The sequence below is a fragment of the Hermetia illucens genome, chromosome 4, assembly GCF_905115235.1.
Source record: "Hermetia illucens chromosome 4, iHerIll2.2.curated.20191125, whole genome shotgun sequence".
Classification (NCBI taxonomy): Eukaryota; Metazoa; Arthropoda; class Insecta; order Diptera; family Stratiomyidae; genus Hermetia; species Hermetia illucens.
In genome coordinates this window covers 99802519-99823069 of record NC_051852.1, presented here as the reverse complement: position 1 = coordinate 99823069, position 20551 = coordinate 99802519, and the positions used below count along the sequence as shown (strand labels likewise).

The window sequence follows — 20551 nt, the reverse complement described above, 5'->3', positions numbered from 1 at the left end:
ATGCCATAAACAATGGATATCTATTGAAACTAAAAATTCGAACATAATCCTCCGGGAAAAAAGTCCTGAGTTTCTAAGCTTTTGTCCTGTCAAATATTACAAATGCAATGTAATTAGAGAGTCGGCTTTGATAATCAACAGATCACACACATCGCATATATATTGTACTGGGCAAAAAAACCCGGTCAGTTAAGTGTGCCCTACTTAATCTCGCGTAAGTCCGTTATTTTAATTTGAATTGACAACCATTTTTTTTGTTGTATAAATACAGATGTAAAGAAAGTATTTGCACCGTGAGATTGTAGTTTCTCGCAGTGGTAAGTTTTTGAAGTGCGTTAATTAACAAAAAAAAAAATGGCAAAACATGTAGAATGAGTGATATAGACAAAGGAAAAAATATATCACACAAAAAATAGCGGTCATTGTGAGCTTTAATCAGTCCTCTGTAGCTGACTTTTTAAAAAGTTCCGGGCCGCTGGGTCTACTGTTCGGAAACGGGTTCTGGGAGGTCGAGAAAGTCTACATCGGCCGAAGACAGACTGGTGCGGTGATTCTGCCTGCGGGATCGGTTTAAAAGCTCATCGGACATTAAAAAAGAGCTCAAGGATGCCATTGGGACAGAAATTGATACATCAGCGGTTCGTCAGGGCTCAGAGAGGGCGGATTTCATGCCGGCGTCCTGCAATGAAGATTTTTTAAATGGAAGAATGCGGAAAGAACGCTTTTTATGGGCAAAGGACCACGAAAATTGGACCCTAGAACAGTGGCAAACTGTATTATTCCCCCATGAATCCTAATTTAATATTTTTGGGCCGGTTGGGATCCACCACGTATGGGGAAGATCAGGTGAGCGATACAATGGGAAGTGTGTTCAGACCACAGTCCGCCAGCCGGTGAGCATGATGATCTGGGGCTGCTTTTCGCTTTATGGTGTGAAAGGACTTTCATCTTACACCTTGAATTGAAGAGCAATATCAGTATTTAAGTGGGGTCATCTTTCAGGACGATTCTGCGCTCTGTCACAGATCCCACATTGTAAGTAATAATTTTGTTAATTTTCTCTAGCTGTTTTATAATGAATATTGAAGGTTTTCCAATTATTTGACCTTTTTAAGGTTTTGTGTGAAACAAAACCTTATTAGAATCGAGTCGATGTCTGTCTGTCTGTCTGTCACTGCCGATTTATTAGGAAACGGCTGGACCGATTGTCACGAAAATTGGTAAGAGTATGTGATCTGTTGTTCCCTTTACATGCAGCAATTGAGCCCATTTTGTGTGAGGGGGGCTCTCCATACATGTGAAAGGAGGCTGCAAAATTTTTTTTCACAGAATGTGGCCATATGCGGTATCAAACGAAAGGGCTCAATTGGTACTTTTCAAAACTTCTTCCATACTTGATATTGGATGAAACATAGGGGAGTGGGGGCTCAAAATATGACCCCCAAAAAGTGTAACAGGTCTCATTCTCAGAAACTACCCAACCGAAAAATTTGAAAAAAAATCACAGTAGTACATCTTTACTAAATCTAGGCCTCAAACTACATCCGGTTCCGATATCTGCACAAATAAAATTAATAATAGTATATTTTCACATTTTAGAAATGTAACACCCCTTATGTTCATTCCAGAAGTATAAAATTTGGCGTAGGTGTAAAGAAGACATAATGCACAAGTTGGTCAAGTTTGAAGAAAATCCAACTATTATTAACAAAGTTATAGGGGTGAAATTTTACCATTTTTTGTGAATTTCGTACATTCTAAAACCTGTATGACGTCATTATCACATTTCAATTCATCAATACCATAACGAAATAAGTTCTTATGAATTGGGTCCAAAAGAATTATTTTGTTTTAATTTTTTTAGTCATTTGTATATGAGTATCAATTACTCCAAACAGACGTGTGGTATGTAGGTGTATAGTATATGCGTGCTAATGAAGTTTGCGGGTAGTGACTAATTCAGATAGATATAAGAAGTAAATCGGAAAGATGGGTACGATCAATTTATATACGTGCATATATGTGTACAGTATTCGGAAATAGGCAGTTTGTTTGTTTAGGGTGAACGTAATATCTATGGGTGTAATATGTACGTATGTCTCGTAGTTTGGAAAAATATGAAGGAATATGTTGGATTTGTAGTTATATAGGAATAGAAAAATGTGCGTTGAAGTTTCTTCCATACGATGAACATAAAACCTTTACACCCGAAGCGCGGGCTTCCGGTATTCCGGCTTGTTTGTTTTGGAAGTGCGCAACTTTCTGGCCGAAAACCCAGTAATGCAGCTGACTTGGACCGGAAACAACCCGGATTTAAACCCCATAGAAAACTTGTGGGCACCAAAGAAGAAAAAGGTAGCTGAACAGAAGTCGAAAAGCCAACATGAGCTTGATTTAATCTTCTTAAAGACGTTGAATGATAAAGTTGACATGCAGATTCTGCAGAATCTTATTTCATCAATGCCAGCGAGGATTAGAGCCGTAATTGAGGCAAAACGAGGTGCAACGAAATACTACTTAAACATTTACGAGTTTATTATTTAGTTATTAAGAAAACAAAAAAAAATTATTGTGATACGACGAGTCTTGTGATTGATATGAAACATAAACAAAATTAACATGTTTTTGGTAAAGTAACTAATTTTGAATAGAAGTCCCTCTTGAAAAATTTTACATAGGTTTTTTTCTCCAACAACTATTTTTAGTGCAAAATATCAATATGAAAGAACCCTCATAATTATTTTTTTTTATCAGCTCGATATTATTTCTCAAAAATGAGATTTTCCTACTGATCGAATCGGATTTTTGCTTATACAACAAAATAGTAGAATTAAATCTCGGCAAGCGTCTTCTGTGAATATCCTAAATACATAGAGCACAAACTGAAAAAGCTCAACTACACAGAGACGTGTAGTAGTCGTTCCAATAAATATAAACTACGACTTAACAAAAGAACTTCCCCCAGAACATTATATCTATCATATATATATTATATTTAAAAATTATATCAATCGACATTTAGTGTTCCATATAAAACATCCTTAATACAATTAAACTTGTATTTTTGTTCAAAACAGGCCGTTCTTCTGGAGAAACTTAAATACGCTATTCATTTCTGCAAGAGCATAGACACCGATGAGTATGCTCGTGTTGCGATGGGTGATCCGACGGAGGCGACTGGAAGTGAAGACAACAGTGATGGTGATAGTGATGGATGCTAGTCATTATAAGCATTGTAAGGTCAGATATACCTAAAGTATGTCTATTTATACAAAACTAAAGCAACTTATTAGCGGCAAAAGTTAACCCTAAAAATTTTAAACAATTAGAATCTGAAATGATGAACACTACGAAGTAGTAAGGATTCAATTTAGGAACAAATTCAATTCGAACTAGAATCATTTTTCACTGTTAAAATATATTTTCAAACAATCAAGTTTTCCTACTACATTTTGTTATTATTCTATTTGAACTCCCTCTTTACAGCTGCCTGCAAATAATATTGAATTGGAATACTATAGAAGGCGTTTAAGTTTGTTTTTTTTTCTCCTCGTTACTTCCGTTTCATACATTTTTATCCACTCTATGTCCAGCAAATGCAAAATGCTACATTGTTCAGAAATTATATGTAAGTTCCATGAAGTATTAAAACATGAATATCCTAACATCAACCGCTTTTTCACGTTATTACATTTATATCATAGTTTAGTTCTATCCAAAGATAAAATCTAGAGATAGGTTCACTCATAAGGCATTATCAATTTATACATTTGGCAGACTTTTCACTGAATACATATTAGTTTCATAGTAACATATACATATGTACTAGATATTGGGTTTGAAATAGGATGTTTTGCATTATAGCATTTCCAAATTAATTCTAGACCATTTGTAAACACATCAAATCACATTTGAATCTTTCAGACACAAAAGCTGAATTAATGCTTATTTAGTTACTTCAATTTAGAATCTCGTTGTCATCACCATGTGAAATGTCTAATATGTGGTGCAAAACAAAATAGACGTCATACATTTGATTTAAATACATCAATAAAAATAACTACATACGTGTAACATGTAGATTGTATTCAGAGTTTATTGCAAATAAAATAGAAAGTAAATCACATGTTTGTTTCGTATTGACTTCGATTTAATGGCTGAGAATATGTAGCGATGGTAAATCAATGCAAGGAGTTATAGTAGAGCGATTAGAAATAGTTTCATTCGTGAAAAGTCAGATATAGAAATTTCATTATCTTATGATATTCGGACTTTACAAAAATGACTTTAGATCATGGTTTCTATCTACCGGCTACATATATGGACTACTTTATTGCATGATCTAGATATACTTTTGCTTTGTTTCTTTGTTATTATGGATAAGAGATACGATATAGAGATTTTTTATTTGTAGTGTTAAAAAAACATAGTTCAGCAAAATTCAACAACTCCTATGTGTTCGTACGTTAACAATTATTTTAGAAAATCCAATATAAATTTGCAACTAAGTATTTGGTGTCCAGATAGCTGGGTGGTTAGAGCACAAGGCTGTCTTACGGAAGGAAGGTTCAGATCTCATTGGTGGCAGTGGAATTTGTATCGTAATTTGACGTCGGATACCAGTCGACTCAGCTGTGAATGTGTACCTGAGTTAAATCGGGGTAATGATTTCGGGCGAGCGCAATGCTGACCACATTGCTTCCTACAGGGTACTGTAATCCTGTAGTATACGGTTACGGTCTTGAATAAATTGCTCTAACACACTTCAAGGCCCTGATTCAATTCGATTGTTGTGCCAACGATTATTATTATTAAGCATTTAGTCGGTATATTAAATTACATCTTTTAGTCGATTTGTTATCTTCTTCCATAGTGGCACAGTCCAATGTCGGTCCTGGATTTTCAGCCAAGTCTTCCCATCTGTTTGGTGGTTTTCCATGCCGTTTATCTTCCACTTTGTTTTTGAGTAGGAGGGTTCGTCCTATAATATGTATAACTGTTGTATCTCAGTCGCCATCTCCGGGCCTAAGAATCTGCTGGGGATTCGACGTTCGAATGCATTGATCTTTTGCTCTACAGTCTAGCTCATCATCCACGTCTCGCTTCAGTACAGGCTGAATTAAAGTGTTATGTTTTAGGGCGAATTTTATGATTTTAACCCAAAGAGATAACTTACAATGCATTCCTATTCAATTAGTTTTGATTTTTCCGTCAGGTCAGTTCACTGTCACAATATGTAAAAATATATAATAAGTTATGTAAAATAACGTTTGGAAACAAAAGATTTCGAAACTAAGGAAAATAGGACGAGCTAAAATGTTGATTTACTATTTTTTAGGATTACAACGCCAGAGCAAAAGTTTTATAGAAATTGAATTATTAGGAGAAGTCGAAAGATCATTATGAATTTGATTCCAAATCCGAAGAATTACGGGAAAAAAACATCACCAGAGCGACTACGAGCGATATCGTTACAGAACCAGCGCCAAATTTTCAATGAGCTTCCGAATTTTCTCACTGCGAGACGAATCGGCAAAAGAGCTGACATTAAAACGAAGGAACATATAAAAGCTAATTCGAAAGTTACTGATCATTCAAAGCCGAAAACTGTGGCGGAAACAACCGCTAACCGCTTTTCACAAAGAACACTTTTTGGGATTCAATGGAAATGGGTGATTTAAATAGTCCAGATGGCTAGAGATATCTTTCCATATATTCGGAAGATAGAAATTATTTTAAGCACGCGGCAGCATGGTGGAGGGACCGTTATGATATGTGGCGAATATATAGAAACCTTTCAAAAATAATATTGTGCAATAGTTAAATGAAGTAGAGGTTCAAGTACATATTAGTGCACCAATAAAGCCGTCCAAAAAAGGTCAATTACGGGGGACCTCGAAAAATCCTATGGTACAATATCTGATCAAATAGAAATAATAATACTATACATATTATTATACTTTGAAAATTTATTGCAAACTTCTCTTAAAGTCTTCCGTAATATTTTGGAGTAGTATAGATTTTAATATGAAGCATCGTAATGGAAAGTTTGGTGGAAATCCTACTATTATTAATAAAATTATAAAAGGTTAAAGTTGCCCTTTCGCGTCCAATTACTACTCCGTAAGAGATAAAATGTTAGTACCACATCGAATTGAATTGCGGATATATTCAACGTACATACACTACGAGCTATATATAAATGGAACCATTATGTAGCCAAATATTCTTACATAAAAATTGATAAAACCTTTGTTTGAAGCATCGAAGTTCTGGTTTTCCAACTTGTTTTCGTTATTTCCTCTGGATTACACGACCATCTGGAAGCTAATAAGGAGATTAAATTATGAGAAGATTGCGGAAAACAGGATGAGACATAAAATTGGACTGAAAGGTTCTTTGAAAAAAATCTAAATTGTAAATAGTGTATTTTAGTCGATCTACGCAATGTGTAGAACTCCGACTGATTTATATCCAGTAGTTTAGGAGGTAACGAGACATTTTCGTCCTATATATTGTGAACTTTGCGTTCCTGTGTACATTTTCAATGTTTTATGTGACAGCAGTGCATTAATGGACAATGTTTGCTTATTTAGAATGAACACAAAATTTAAATCTTTGTTATGTATGTTCATATGTGTATCTTGAAGTTGGCAAAATACTTGCTGATTTAATTTATTTCGTTGTTGTCCTCTGTGAACGTTGTGCCTGAATATACAAAACTGTCAACTTGTTCGGAGTTGTAATCGTTTAGTATCGCGTTTTGTCTAATTGGCCTCTATTTCTAATTTCTATTCCATTCCCGGCGCTTTACTTTTTCGAGTGTAACTGGTGGCACAGGTGTCTGTAGGCGGTCTACTCTTTCGATGTGCGAAGATTGGGTTATGGCATTGAATTGCTTCCCGAAATACTGGAGCATGGAATTAATTTAATCTGCCCCATGCCTCAAATAGGATTCTTCGCTGTATCCCTGTCAAATCTGGGTTTGTGCTGGAATCCTACTGTCCTTCTTTTTGTCAATTTGTAAGCGGATCTTAAATATGTCACCTAAAGTTATCGCTCAAGCTGCTGAACTTGTTGTTTGTATGCGTTTGGTCCTTGTTTCTGTAGATTTTGTCAGCGATCTGACTTGATTGTCCGTATTTGTCCCGTTACCCTGTTGTGGGTTCCTCCTGATATTGTTTATGTGCATCGATTTTCTCATGCCTGTTTGCACTCTTCGCCAAATCTTTGATTCCTTTTCTGCCTAGGTTCGGGTTCGATGGTTTTCTTTGTAGCCGTCTTGAGTGGGTCTCTCAGTTGACTCCTGAAAAGGATTTGTCTGTAGGATTTGTTTTCTTAATGGAGATTTTCAATATCGAGCCTGGTAGCTATACAAGTGGTCAAATTTTATTCCACCCTGATCGCGGGAATAGACTGATTCAATTAGACACCTCGAGAAATCTCGAGCTCACTTCAGTTCCCGGAGTCCTTTGGAGAGTCGAGTTAACTTTCAGTGTTGGTGAGCGAACTCCATAGAGACTTACCTTAGCTTCTGTGGTGATTTTGCTGTACCCAATAGAAATACTAAGGATTTTTGAAAGAGCTTTTTATTACCTTCTACTTTATATTTTTATACTCCTACAACGAGAGTGATTGCTGAGTGGCAACTACTAAGCGCGTCAAATTTCGACTGACAATGCACTACTTTCTATAAATTACGTTCGTACACGATTACATCACAAGGGTGTTTACTGAACCTTCACTTTGAGTTACATTTCCCGAGCGAGTATATGTAGTGTTAATGATATGACCATGCATTTCTATGCAACTATGTTTGCGACCGTGCAGCATTGTTTTATATTTAATGGTGCAGCGCTATTCGTCAGAGATTTGATGGGACGATGCTTTCTGAAAAAAATGCTAACGAAATTATTGTGGCGTCGGCCTATTAAATGATGGACCCCGATTTTCAATGTCCTACTCTCGTAAATAATCCTTTAAACCTCCTCCGTTCTTTATATCGTAGTTTTTTAACTTCCTTTTAATGCTCCGTCACATAAGTATGTTCGATAAGATTAATTTCCGGTGACTGTGGAGACTTCAGAGCGACTATATATTAACCAGAATCGCAAATTAGTGGCCATGTATTTAGAGTCGTTGTTTTGATAAAAAATAAAGTTAGCTTAGTGCGACATTGGGCACATTGGGACGTTCGGAGGAAAACAAAACTATAACATCACAGATCCATCTTTATATTTGACCGTCGGCACCTGGTATATCACGTCGTAGCATTTTCTATAAATTCATCGAATATAACGGATCCCATCTGTCGAATTTTGTTTCGTCGGGTTATAATATATGGATCCAATCTTCGATACTCCATACAACGGGTCCCTTTGGAAATCAATCCTGCGGGACCGGCTTTTGCGATATTAATGACTTTCGAGTGGGTCGAAAAGCATTCAGTTTTGCATGCCTAGGTATATAACAACATAATCCACATAAATAAGACAGGAAAAAAGCTAAGCTAAAAGTGGCTAGTATTACCAAATGTATTTGGTTCCTAAAACTTTGTTTACAGCATAAAATTACCCCCGAAAGCAATATGATAAAGCTTATTAATAAAAACCCTGACATACGGTCCAAAGTGAAAACCTGGGAATGCGACTTAATAAACTTAACAGAATACCTCTACAAGCATATGCGCAAAAAGACATCAATAACTGTTAACTGCTAAAATAGCTAGAGCCCAAGAATGTGAGTTAAGCATGATCAAACAACTCAAGAGAAGAGATGCTTACTACCTAAAGCTAGCAAAGGCAACGCAATAGTAATCATGAATAAAAGAGATTACGACGAACTAGTATTCGAAAAGCTAAGATGGGGAAACTTCTTGGAATGGGACGATCCACTTCCAGAATCCATTAAGCGCGAAAAAAAGGTGCTGAAAGAATATAAGCCCATCCCAAATCTTGCGAAATTTAGAATGCCTACCGCGTCACTTCCGCGAATTCGATGCCAACCGAAAAATCTCACAAACCAGGCAATAAAATGTGGGAGATTATCGCCGACTCCAACTCACCCACATACACCATCGCAAAATGAGTAATTGAAGAAATGAACAAACTAGGAGATACCTATAACGAACTGGCCAATCAACTTTAGAATATAGAATTACAGAACAAGGAAGTAATAGTTTTGCACGACGTAACGGCAGTATTCCTCAGTATACCTATAAAGGAAGCTATGTCGAGTCTAGAATATTGGTTAGTCTCACTGGAGATAACACAAGAAGGGTCAAAAAGGCCAAACTACTAAAGAAACTGTCAGTTATATGCAGGACAGAAAACTATTTCATCTTCCGGGGCCGCTTCTCCAAAATCACCAAAGGGACAACCATGGGTAATCCACTATCACCCCTGATAAGTGAGATATTTATGGCTTACCTAGAGAAGAAAATGGCAGCCAACTACATCGGGCTTAGGGTATGGATGCGGTATGTGTGCAATATACTTCCTACAGTTAAAGATAGCGAAAAGGAGATATTTGTACAGAATATAAATCAGCTACACACCAACATCGAATTCACCATGACGTGAAGGAGGAGAAATTTCATTTCTCGACCTCAAGGTAGTTTATAACAACAATAAAATTGAATTTGATATTTTTAGGAAAGATAGCTCGACACAGGACTTTTGTAAGTATATCAAACCACTCATACCAACACGAAGCTGCCGCATACCTTTCAATGATACACCGCTTCCTAAGGGTACCCCTAACTGATGAAAGATTCAACAAAAAAAGAATGTTCATCAGAGATACCGCAACAAAAACGGATTTAACCCTCAATTGATAAAGAAAAAACAAAGAAGATTATCGAAAAACAACTACACAACCCTGTATGAACAAGAAAAAAGTAAAAGCAAAGCATATAGGATAGGTATCACCTATTCTAAGGAATGTTTCAACGAGATACGGATGAATCTGTCTGAAAAGGTATTGGAATATTTGGGAGGAATTTTCTAATGATCGCTTCAACACTCGCAGTTACGGTCCGATCGTGTCCAGGCGGAGGTTTATTGAGCTGAGCCTCAAATGAATCTGCAACAACTTGCGCTTTTCTACCGTCATTGCAGGCAGGTTCCCTGTTCTTAGTAAGAACGAAGTTGCGGGACTTGTGTGTACCGGTCAACCTGTTTATATTCTGAAACATATTAGACCCGGATTTTGTGTTTGCTAATTTCCGGGTTAATTCTTTATTGCGGAAATTCGCCACCATTTGCCGAATAATTGTACTCAGGTAATTAATCCGGGAAAGCAATACTCTTTATTCTGCATTGACTTTATTTCTATATTTGTGAAAAGTTCACTTGCGGTTCCCGCGCCATATTTGCACTCCGAAATGGTTGAATATGCCCGTTGATATTTTACAGGAGTCCACTTGAAAACTGTTTGCTTTCATTAGACAGCAGGAAGTAGTCGAGGATAGACTGACTACTCGATCTTGTCGGTGTATCTGGAAAAACCATCTCAGTATTGGTGAACGAAAAAGGGTCATGGATCCATTTTAGCAGGGTTTCCCCCGCCTTGTTGTCCCAGGACGTGTGCCCCAAGTTGAAATCGCCACCGAGAAGAAGATATTTTGACTTTAACTGGAGGTTGCCCACGACTTCCAAGTCATGGTCCAGTTGCTCAGTTTTGAGGATTACATTTGATGTAGCCAGAGACTACCAGGATGCGTCTACCATCGGTAGTTTCAATTGTTGCCGCCACAGCGGAAGAAGTTTGTAAGTTCTCGGTGGTGATTTCCTCACAGAATCTTTTCGGGCCAGGATCAGATCAGATCAGATTTTCTCTCTGCGGCAGGCGATGGAAAAACTGTTGGAATATGGATAACAGTTGCACCATCTTTTCATCGACTTTCAAGCCGCCTATGATAGCATAGCCAGGGTAAAACTACACGGCCATGAGAGAATTTGGTATACCGACGAAATTGATAAGACTGACTAGGCTGACCCTGACCAATGTGCGATGCCAAATAAAAGCAGCAAGATCACTCTCGAGACCTTTCAACATCAACGACGCGATCATGCGTCCTCTTCAATCTGGTCCTGGAGAAAGTGATTGGCAATGCAGACGTGAATGCGAGAGGTACCATCTCCTTCTAGTCGACTAGCTACGGGTTTGCGGTGACGGAATTGACATTATGGGAAGAACAACCCGAAATGTACAGTCTACCTTCATCCAAATCGAGTAGGAGGCGCGAGATGTCCGGCTGCACATTAATGAAGGCAAGACGAAGTACATGGTGGAAACGTCAGCGACAAAGAACAAATAACGAACAACATCGAATCGCTCTGGTCAAACGAAAATAATAAAGATAGGAGACTACAACTTTGAGACCGTTGAAAATTCACGCACGGTTGTTGGCTGCCCACAGAGCCTATTTCAGCTTACAAAAACTGTTCGCTCGAAACGTCTCACCATAGGGTAAAGCTTTTACTGTACAAGACTATGATCTTGCCAGTCCTTATGTATTTTTCGGAAACTTGGGTTCTTAGCAAAAAAAATTGTGAACTCTTGGCCGCGTTCGAAAGAAAAATTCTCCATTATTTTTGGCACCCTACATGAGGATCGACGATTCCTTAGCCTACATAACGACGAAATCTATGAGCGATATCGCGACTGTCTCGTTGTGGATAAAATCCGACTCAACAGGTTGCGGTGGGCGGGTCACTTAATTGGTATGGATGAGGATGTTCCAGCTCGGAAAGTCTATAAAGGCAATATCTATGGTAGAAAAAGAAGCGAGAGTTTCAACCAATTCTCGGAAACCTGACTGAAGATTTTGCCATAATTTTTTCAGGGCAAGTTTCCCTGCGGAGACCGCGAATAATTATGAACTGAGTTCTAAGGGGTGGAGGGTTCTTGTGGTGGCGCCAAGCCTTTATTCTTTGATGAGCGAAAAAAATTTGGAATGGTCGCCTGTGGACAACGCAAAAATGAGGGTCCTATCTTTTCACGGCAGTCAGATGCAGAGTGACCTGATAAATTCGCAATGTTCATGTCTGCTTTATAAGATATGGGAAGAAATCGTCAAGGAATGAATATAAAGGCTGTCGTGACAGCTTGAGGATTTTAAATTTGAATTGTGTTGAAACCGTTGCCCGACGTCTCCTTACTCTATCCATCGAATTACGTTATTTTCGATCTAGAATGCTTTTTGATAAATATTCTTTTCTTGAAGTGCTCGCGTATTACAATACCAAATAAGTCTCGAAAAATAGCAGTGGTTTGGGTGGAGTCACCAATTGACTTTCTGCGGAATAGATTAGATACATTTTCATTACATAGAATGTTTCTTCGGGTTTCAGTCATTCCGTTGATGAAAGGGCTAGTTTCTTCCATGAAACATGAGTTCGAATGCCTGTATATATTGCAATCTGTCTCTTAATTTGCTCATTACCCTAGATGAGTAGTCTATCGCAGCCACCCTCAGTTGAAGCCTGAGGAGGCTGACTAGTACCACAAGAGATCCTTTTGTCATTTCACGATTAGAATTACTTGTTGAAGCTGTTTTTAATTTGTAACGTTATCAATTCTCCTCCCTTCCAAATTTTTGTATTTTGTGTATCAGTCCGTGTCACTTAATGAAAGGGAAATTATAAAAGTTTTATGTTATTAGATTTTTTAAAGGAAAAATTTTGGTCATTAATATCTCCCGAAAAGAAACAGTTCCCAGGTAAGTTGATCCCCAGTATTGCCCATTCAAATCGGGTTTCCCGAGTAGCAAAAATTAGGCAATTAGGGTGGGCCTCTTTGTGTAGACGCTTATTACCCTGGCTCTTGGCGCGTCAGCGAAACTCATTAATGCCTTATGACCCTGAGGTGAGACAGGTGGTAAAAACAACAGGCAAAGGGGTAGAGTATAATAAGAGTAAGTAAATGAACGAATGCAATATTTTTTGATTAGCATGGGAGTCTCTCTTTGCGAACTCAGACTTTTCAATATTCGAAGAAAAAAAATAAAATGAATTGGACAGAAGGTAGATAAGCAGCAGAGCCTGTTATCACAATTCTGCTGGTCATGGTTAACTATTCTGTTCTACTATACTAGACATTCTTCCGGCGGTTGCCGGATAGATTGGAAGTACGAAATCGTGCTAGTCCTCTGGACTAGCTTAAATTGTTTACTCATATATGCGCCAGATTTTACTTTTTCCTCAGTTATCCAGCTTGGCAATTGGCTGGCACTTCCTGTAACTTATTTGCTCCGTGACTCTATACTTCTACTAACTATTCCTGTTTTTCTGTATATTAAGTATCGGGGTCTCGCTTCACTTTATAAAGCATTTTTTATTCACACTTCTATGTTATTTGGTTTCCTGTTTCTACCACGTCCTTATTCCTTTGATTTCTACTCGCCATTATTGGTATACCACAATTGGGCTAAGTTTTATTGTTTTCGATTGATTCCAGCTTTGCTGTACCATTTTGATTCATAGTGCCAATTTGCCTTCTGCCGGTAACTCATATTATATTTTTTCGATTTAGGTTCAATGAGGTCTTCAATCGTATTATTGAGGAGCGTTGAACGAAATCTGACCGGCGAAAGAGCACGATCGTTCTTATATGGGTAAAGAAAAACAGTCCAGCAGAATTGTCAAATTACTGTCATTCAAATAACCAACCAAGTCAGGTTTGTCCAGAATTGCAAATGCTGACGCAATAGATTCTACGTGGTTACCTATGGAGAAACATCGTGAAAAGTATCGGCCGCTTTACATTGTGTTTTTGGATTTAGAGAAGGCCTTTAGCCGTTCGCGACACAAATGATCGGAAGAGTAAAGTTTGAAATGCAACAAGTATAAAACCGTCCCAGCCTCTGTCCGTTTTCATTAAGGAAGCGCAACTGCTTTGCTCTAGTTGTGGATACTGTCATTGACATGTAATTGGCGCTGATGAGAACTCGTTTGCTAAGATTGGCCTGGTACGTTAGATGGTGATTTGAGAGCTTCTCAACTGTATCCAGATACAGATCATAGGTGTACTATGATTAGGCATAATTTGGTCGAGGAGAGCCGACCCCGCTTTAGAATGGGACTAAAGCTAAAGAAAAAGAAGAATATTATAGAAATTCAGTAGCGTATTTTCTCAACTTTTTGACTGGGTAAAAAGAAGTGTCATAGGGCTAAGCTTTGGCTCTAGTATCTTAATCACTTTTGTAAAACCACCATAATTGCTCCCGTTGAAGAGCTTATCACTTCTTCTTAACTCAATTTTCAGGTATTCTTTTAAAACCGGCAGCGAATCTACTCCTCGAAAAATATTTTCATAAGTTGCCTTTTTATTGGCGGTGTGGTTTGATTATGCTTCAGTTTAAGGTTATATAATTCGGCTGGTCTTCACATGATCTCCTGGCGGTTGTCCTTGGAAATGGTCTTCAGTAAGGATAAGAGCGTGCAGGGCCGCGGTGGGGGTAGGTGGTCATGTCTTAGGGAGAAGCGGATTTCCACTGTCGTGGAACTGGACGTAGGGCATAAATACATTTGGGGTCCCTATTACAGTCCACACATCTTTTTCACCGCTTACGCATGGCGTCCATACATGACACTTTTAAAATACCTCTTTAGGGAGATCTGTTCTCTCAAACGGCAGGCTAGCCATCCAATCTAAAATTTACTGGCTGCCAACAACTTCACATTGTGGCCGTTTGTGTGCCGCCATAGACTTCTCTCAAACTGATAATTGACTCCTTCACAAGTTCTTCTAACTTGAATTGTTCCTTCAAGGCAGTGCAAATTTTTTCTTTTGATATCATTTCATCGTATTTTTGGGCACGTACTGCTACATTTTCTCTCCCAAGTGAGTTTTTGACTTGAGTCAGTCAGTTTCGCCTGCGCTGTATCTTTTCAGCTCAAACATGAGATCCCCTTTCTGGTTTCTTCGGATTCTGTTGATATTTCCCCTCAGCTCCCTTAGGTCGGAATTAGCTTTAACCTTTTGTGTATCTCCTCATAGGACAGATTGCCTTTACTAGAGACAATATTGGCGAATTCGGACTTTTGATTTTGTTTTCGCCTTTTTGTTGGCAAGTTTGATCCATTCAGTGTTTTCGTTTTCCTTGTGTTTCGCTACACTAGCGGACGTTCGTACTTTAGCCATGTGTTTTTTCCCTTCTGAACTTTTAGTTCCGCTTTTAGGATACCTTTCCTCCTCTAGTTGAAGATCTGGCAGCACGTTCCAGGTTTGTTTGTCTATTTGTTACACGCACCTCTCTCAAAAACGGCGAATTACGTTGCTGTATGGCGAACTCAAGGGGGTTCCCCCACACGTAAGCAGGTATGAAAAGTTTTGTTGTTTTTTATGTAAGAATAATTCACTTTGATATTCTATTGAGATTTTATCTCTTAGGTAGTAGTAACTGGATCCGAAAAAGGCAACTTCGACCTACTGTACCTTTGTTAATAATAGTGGAATTTCTACAAAATTTTTCATTCTGATGGCTCATATTAAAGCTTATATTACTGCACAATGTTCTGGAAGAAATTCAGGGGGGTTTATGGAAAATTTTCAAAATGTTATAATTGTATACTATTATTAACGTTATTCGAAGGCCCTAAAATTACTCCTTCGACGATAACGCAGTCAACGCAGGTGGTAACTAGGCAGAGTAAAAAGCGGGTTCGGGAACATGAAGACGAACTTCCCGGAAACTGGTGGCTTTCCAAAAAAAACCAAAACGCGTACCGCCCACTTCGAGGAAGGGGTCTAAATACCTTGGTAGGCGGGAAAATAATGCCTAAATACAAGCGCCGCCAAGAGAGCCGATGTCCTATTAAAAGGTATGCGACGGTTGGACTTAAGTTGAGAAAAAAAGCCCGAGGCAAGGACTAAGACAGACTAAGAGTGAAGCAAGATCCGGGTAAACCAAAAGCGGATCTGATAGCTAAAGCTGAAAAGGTTCGAAGGAAGCAAGGCCGAGGCTTCCGCAGCCGAGCAAACAATTTACTTGTAAAAAGTGCTGATGTGTGTGCTAACAAGCATAATATCGCTATACAATGCAAGTATTTAGAGGAGGTCACTTCACCCGGCCATCAATTGAACCGAAAGCATCATCGACGTACTAACAAGTCACAACATCATTAGTTCAGCTCTGGATGTGGCAGGCCTTGATACGAGAATTAGAGATATTTTTGTGTGTGTGCATTTATCAAAAATCACACTCTGTAGAGTATGAAATCCTCGTTCACATTCTAAACAAACATGCCTGGTCGTTTGGCAAAACATTTTTCATTCGATCACCGGTCGGCTGGATAGTCAAAACTGACAGAAATGCATCCCATCCACAATATGGCCGCGAGCAAATGCAGACTCTTCCGGCGGGCTTTAGAAAGCAAATCTCTCTGAAGAGAAGCTTCAAGTCCTTCTTGTACGGACATTTGACGAGGAAATGCACAAGTACGATTGATCGGTCTGACCGATGCAGATGATGTAAGGAAACGGGTCATATTGCCCGGGAATGTAACAAGGATCCGTAGTGGATGTTGTGCGATGGAAAGGAAATTCTAGACAGGCATATAAAAAAGACAGTAAATGCAGTGAGGAAATTTAGGTTGACCCAAATCAGCTTCAATCATTGTAGGATCATCAAGACCTGCTCACACAGTCGGTGTGTCATCGGGCCAGACCAGGAGCCCAGAGAACAATGGGTAGGATTGATCAGAAAGTAAAGCAGCATGTCTATAAGGAAGCTAAAAGATACTTGAAGCTAGTTAGACAACGAATCATGAGGGATTGCTTCAAACAACTCTACACACCAGCGGATATGAACCCATGCAGAAGCGCCTACACAGTTGTAATGGAGAGATTCAAAGGTCGGGCAGCTCCGCAAATTACATGTCTCGATCTCCTACTGAAAATTGTTCAGGGTTTGTTTCCTCAGGAGAGTGCCAGCAGTTACAGTCTCCAGACACCTTTAGTTGAGGTTGTAATCCCCCCAGTAACGACGAAAGAAGTACAGGGGATTTGCTGTAGGCTGGGAGACAACGAAGCAAGGGGCCTGGACGATATACAAAACAAGGGACTTAAGCTGGCTGTTAAGTCGAGGCCAGACATATTTGTCGAGTTGTTCGATCCGTGCTTGGTGGATGGGATGTTTCTTGGGATTTGATAACGCTAAAACCTGGTGTTGTTACCTAAATTTGGTAAGCCTCCTGGTGAATTATCTTCCTACAGACTTATATGTCTATTGGATACTATGGTGAAAATGCTGGGGTGAATAATGCATAACAGATTGATCCCGGCTGTACAGAGTCAGGGAGGTCTATCAGACCGACATTTCGGCCAGATCAACCTCGACGCCAACAAATTGCTGAAGTTTTGAAACTTAGCTAAAAATACGATGCACGGAAAAAGTGGCACTACCAAGTATTTCGCAGTGATTATCCTTGACGTACAAAATGCATTCAACTTGGTCATTTAGAACTTTATAAGAAGGTTTTTGACGGCGATTGGTACACCCAGTTACTTAACTGTGCTTGTCGACCACTATTTAACATGTAGAAAGCTCTAATATGGTACAGACAATGGACCCAGAAAATACATTGCCTTGGCGGGGGTTACACAGGAATCTGTACTGGGACAGCTATTGTGGAACATCACGAATAATGATGGCCTCCCAGTTACTAGCGAGGCCACAATAGTAGCATTTATAACATGTTTGCATTAAGGTATCCAATATTAGGATGATGCGAAATGTTTGGGGCCCGCGATGCACGCATAGGATGCTTATAGCTAGAGTGGTGAACTCTATACTGCTCTACGCAGTTTGGGCGACTGGGCTGCATGCCACAGGCAATCCCCAAAAGATGAGCGAGGTTTATAGAAAGATGGTCTTAAGAGTGAGCTGCGGTTTTAGAACGGTTTCAGAGTTTGGTGGATGAGATGGCGCGCATCTATAATGGACCCGGATCTTCCTCTGATCGGCACCTTAAAAACGCCGAAAGGGAGAAATCATTAAGAAGGTGTCAATAAAGGTGAAAGCAGCTGGAAAAGGGTTGATGGGCCACAGATTGATTTCCGACATCAAGGCGGGGGGGCAGAGTACGGATGGTGAGATAAACTATGATCACATGCAGTTTCTCACGGGACATGCCATAAACACCTCTGTAGGTTTAAACTGGACATCTCACCTCACTGTCCCAGCTGCGACGGTATTCCGGAGGGCCTGGAGCATATATACTTCGATTGTCCTAGATTCGCAGAGGAAAGGAAGAATCTAGAGGAGACATTGGGAGAGAGAGTAGCACAGGGATGTCAAATTAGCAAAGTGCTTGGGTGCCTGGAGAATTGGGATGCAATTATTTAATTATATGGTGGGGCGGTTTCTCAGATTTTAATAAGGTTTTGTTTTCAACAAATGAGGGCCAGGTCTTGAAACAGGATCAACAAATTGAGAACTTGAAGCTTAACCAACTTAGAACTTACCAAGGACTAGATTAGTTTCCGATCTGTTGAATGAACTTTGAAACTGAAGTGCAAGATATTTGAACAGAACTAAGTCCAGAATTATAGCACATTTCCTAACTTGGAACTCTAGTAATAGTAATGATAATCTATGGCGTAATACTCTGACTTGATCTTAGGTCTTTAAGGGTGTTGGAGTATTTAATTTCCAGACCGTAAGGGTACAGTAGGAGGCAATGGGGTAAACATTGTGCTCATCAATGTCACCCTAATTCGACCCATTTTCAGGTGAATCAACTGATGGCCGACATCCAGAGTATGACACAAATCCTTTTGCTGTCAGCGAGATTTGAACCACCTCCTCCTCCCATTACAACCACTGAACTATTCTGATGTTGTCCTCTATGTAAACAAGTACTTAATATGCTCCTTCACGTTTAAATCTTGTGGAAAGTTCCATATCCTTTCAATCAGCAGTACCATTTGGAATTGGCATGACTCAACTATTGTGGCCACAAGATTATGGCTATCCCAGTCAATTAAAGTTGACACTTCTAATTTTCGAATTATATTTTTACAGGCACTAAACTAATACATACAATTTAAGGGGACTATCTTAAAATCTAAACCAAATATTGCACCGTTTCTATTATCACTAGACATACTATTTTTAAGTTTGGGTATGTTAACAAACTGTTCTTAGCAGAATCCTAATGCCGAAATCCAATCCTTCTATTTAACTTCTTACTTCGCACTCGATCGCGTGCCATCATCTTAAGCAAGTCAGCGATGGAATTGTTTTCGTAGCTCGACCTGGAATATGAACTCGGCCTGAACATATTATAATCGCTGTGGTCATCGAAGGCGTAATCGTAAGGTTTCTCGTCAACTTCAAAATAATTCTCCTGCAGAGGCTGGCCATAATCATCGTAGGCTTCAAAGGATTCCGTTTGAGCTTCGCCGTCAAGTAACTTCAGTAATGTTGCGTCCATACGGGCGGCAGTAAGATCGTCTTCCTCCGTTGGTCTAAGCGCGTGCCGCGTTGTTCGTGAGACCTGAGTTATTGGGATGTCTGATAGCTCTAGGTTAAGATGAACCTTGGGTGCAGGTGCGGATCTAAGGATCCGTCTGGATGATTTCTGCTGAACATTATATTGGGTTGCAGTTGATGTAGCTCGTATCAAATTGGCCATTAAATTCAATAGCCTTTGTGAAGGACTATCATTTTGGAACTTTCGAATGTTGAGTTTGCGAAATGCTGACTTAGGCACCATTCGCACTGTGTTTTGGTCAGTGTCGCTCCCAAGGATTGGTTGTTTCGATCTCAGGAATTCCAAAAGATCGAAAATCGTTTTCAAGACTGGGTTTACTTTGGTCTGGGGTTTGCGGTGCACTTCCTCCTCGATGATAGACCAAAGACTTCCGTAGACATCTGATATGATATTTTTCTCTGATTCGAGTAGAAGGTCCTTCTTGTATAACTTGATGATGGTTGGTATCATTGTAAGGGCCTCGTATTCGTTGAATACATCCATACGTTTATATCTGCCCTCTGAAACGAAAAAGATTGAAAAAGATGAGTTTCTGATACAAACTAAATCCAATTGAAATGCAATGAACTGTTGAAAATAGATGATAATGAAAATTCATAAATAAAATTGTACTGACCTTGTGCCTTGCGGCTCGATGGCATCCACAGTTTATCGATGAAACTGTTCCAAGATCGAATCAGTTGATCAGCGTTTTGGTTTCTATGCTCCTGTTTCAGGTATAAACCACTTGCTTCGGTAAGTATTAGAAGAACTGTAAGGATCGTTCCGTGTGTTCTCATTTTCGATATTGACTCTCTCAGGGATTTGAAATGAATGCTATATTCCAAGTGTCTTCACCGATCTTTATATAGAAGGCATGGTGTCTTCCAGACTCAACTTATAGACGCCCGTCAGCACTTAGTCGCCACTGTCAAGTAGTTTCTGAATCGAATCGCCGTCGGAGTGTACGGATGTCGACGTAGACGTAATCGGGGCCCAGACGACCGATATCCTACGGAACCCACATGCCACCAGGTAATAGGGTTTGGGTCCTATTTTAATTAGCACTA

The 20551-nt window shown here is 39.3% G+C and overlaps 2 protein-coding genes across 2 annotated transcripts in view; one reads left to right on the top strand and one right to left on the bottom strand.

Moving 5' to 3' along the window:
- The window catches only part of LOC119653807 (probable E3 ubiquitin-protein ligase HERC2), a 48377-nt gene extending 44242 nt beyond the window's left edge, over window positions 1-4135 (top strand). The window contains exon 17 of the mRNA XM_038058830.1: window positions 3078-4135. Within this exon, the coding sequence (XP_037914758.1) occupies window positions 3078-3221 (144 nt within the window). The 3' untranslated portion in view covers window positions 3222-4135. The remainder of the gene's footprint in view (window positions 1-3077) is intronic.
- Window positions 4136-19002: 14867 nt separating this feature from the next.
- LOC119653810 lies at window positions 19003-20377 on the bottom strand. Its single transcript, XM_038058834.1, has 2 exons — window positions 20119-20377; window positions 19003-20002 (listed from the first exon to the last, which is right to left on the bottom strand). The coding sequence occupies exons 1-2, from the start codon at window positions 20279-20281 to the stop codon at window positions 19161-19163; spliced, it is 1005 nt and encodes a 334-aa protein (XP_037914762.1). The 5' UTR covers window positions 20282-20377; the 3' UTR covers window positions 19003-19160.
- Between the last annotated feature and the right edge of the window lie 174 nt (window positions 20378-20551).

Excerpts from the sequence above, each read along its gene's own strand:
- LOC119653810 (XM_038058834.1), bottom strand. The coding sequence starts at position 20,281 with ATGAGAACACACGGAACGATCCTTACAGTTCTTCTAATACTTACCGAA. Across the intron at positions 20,003-20,118 it reads ATCGAGCCGCAAGGCACAAG|AGGGCAGATATAAACGTATG; the intron begins GTCAGTACAATT and ends TTTTCGTTTCAG.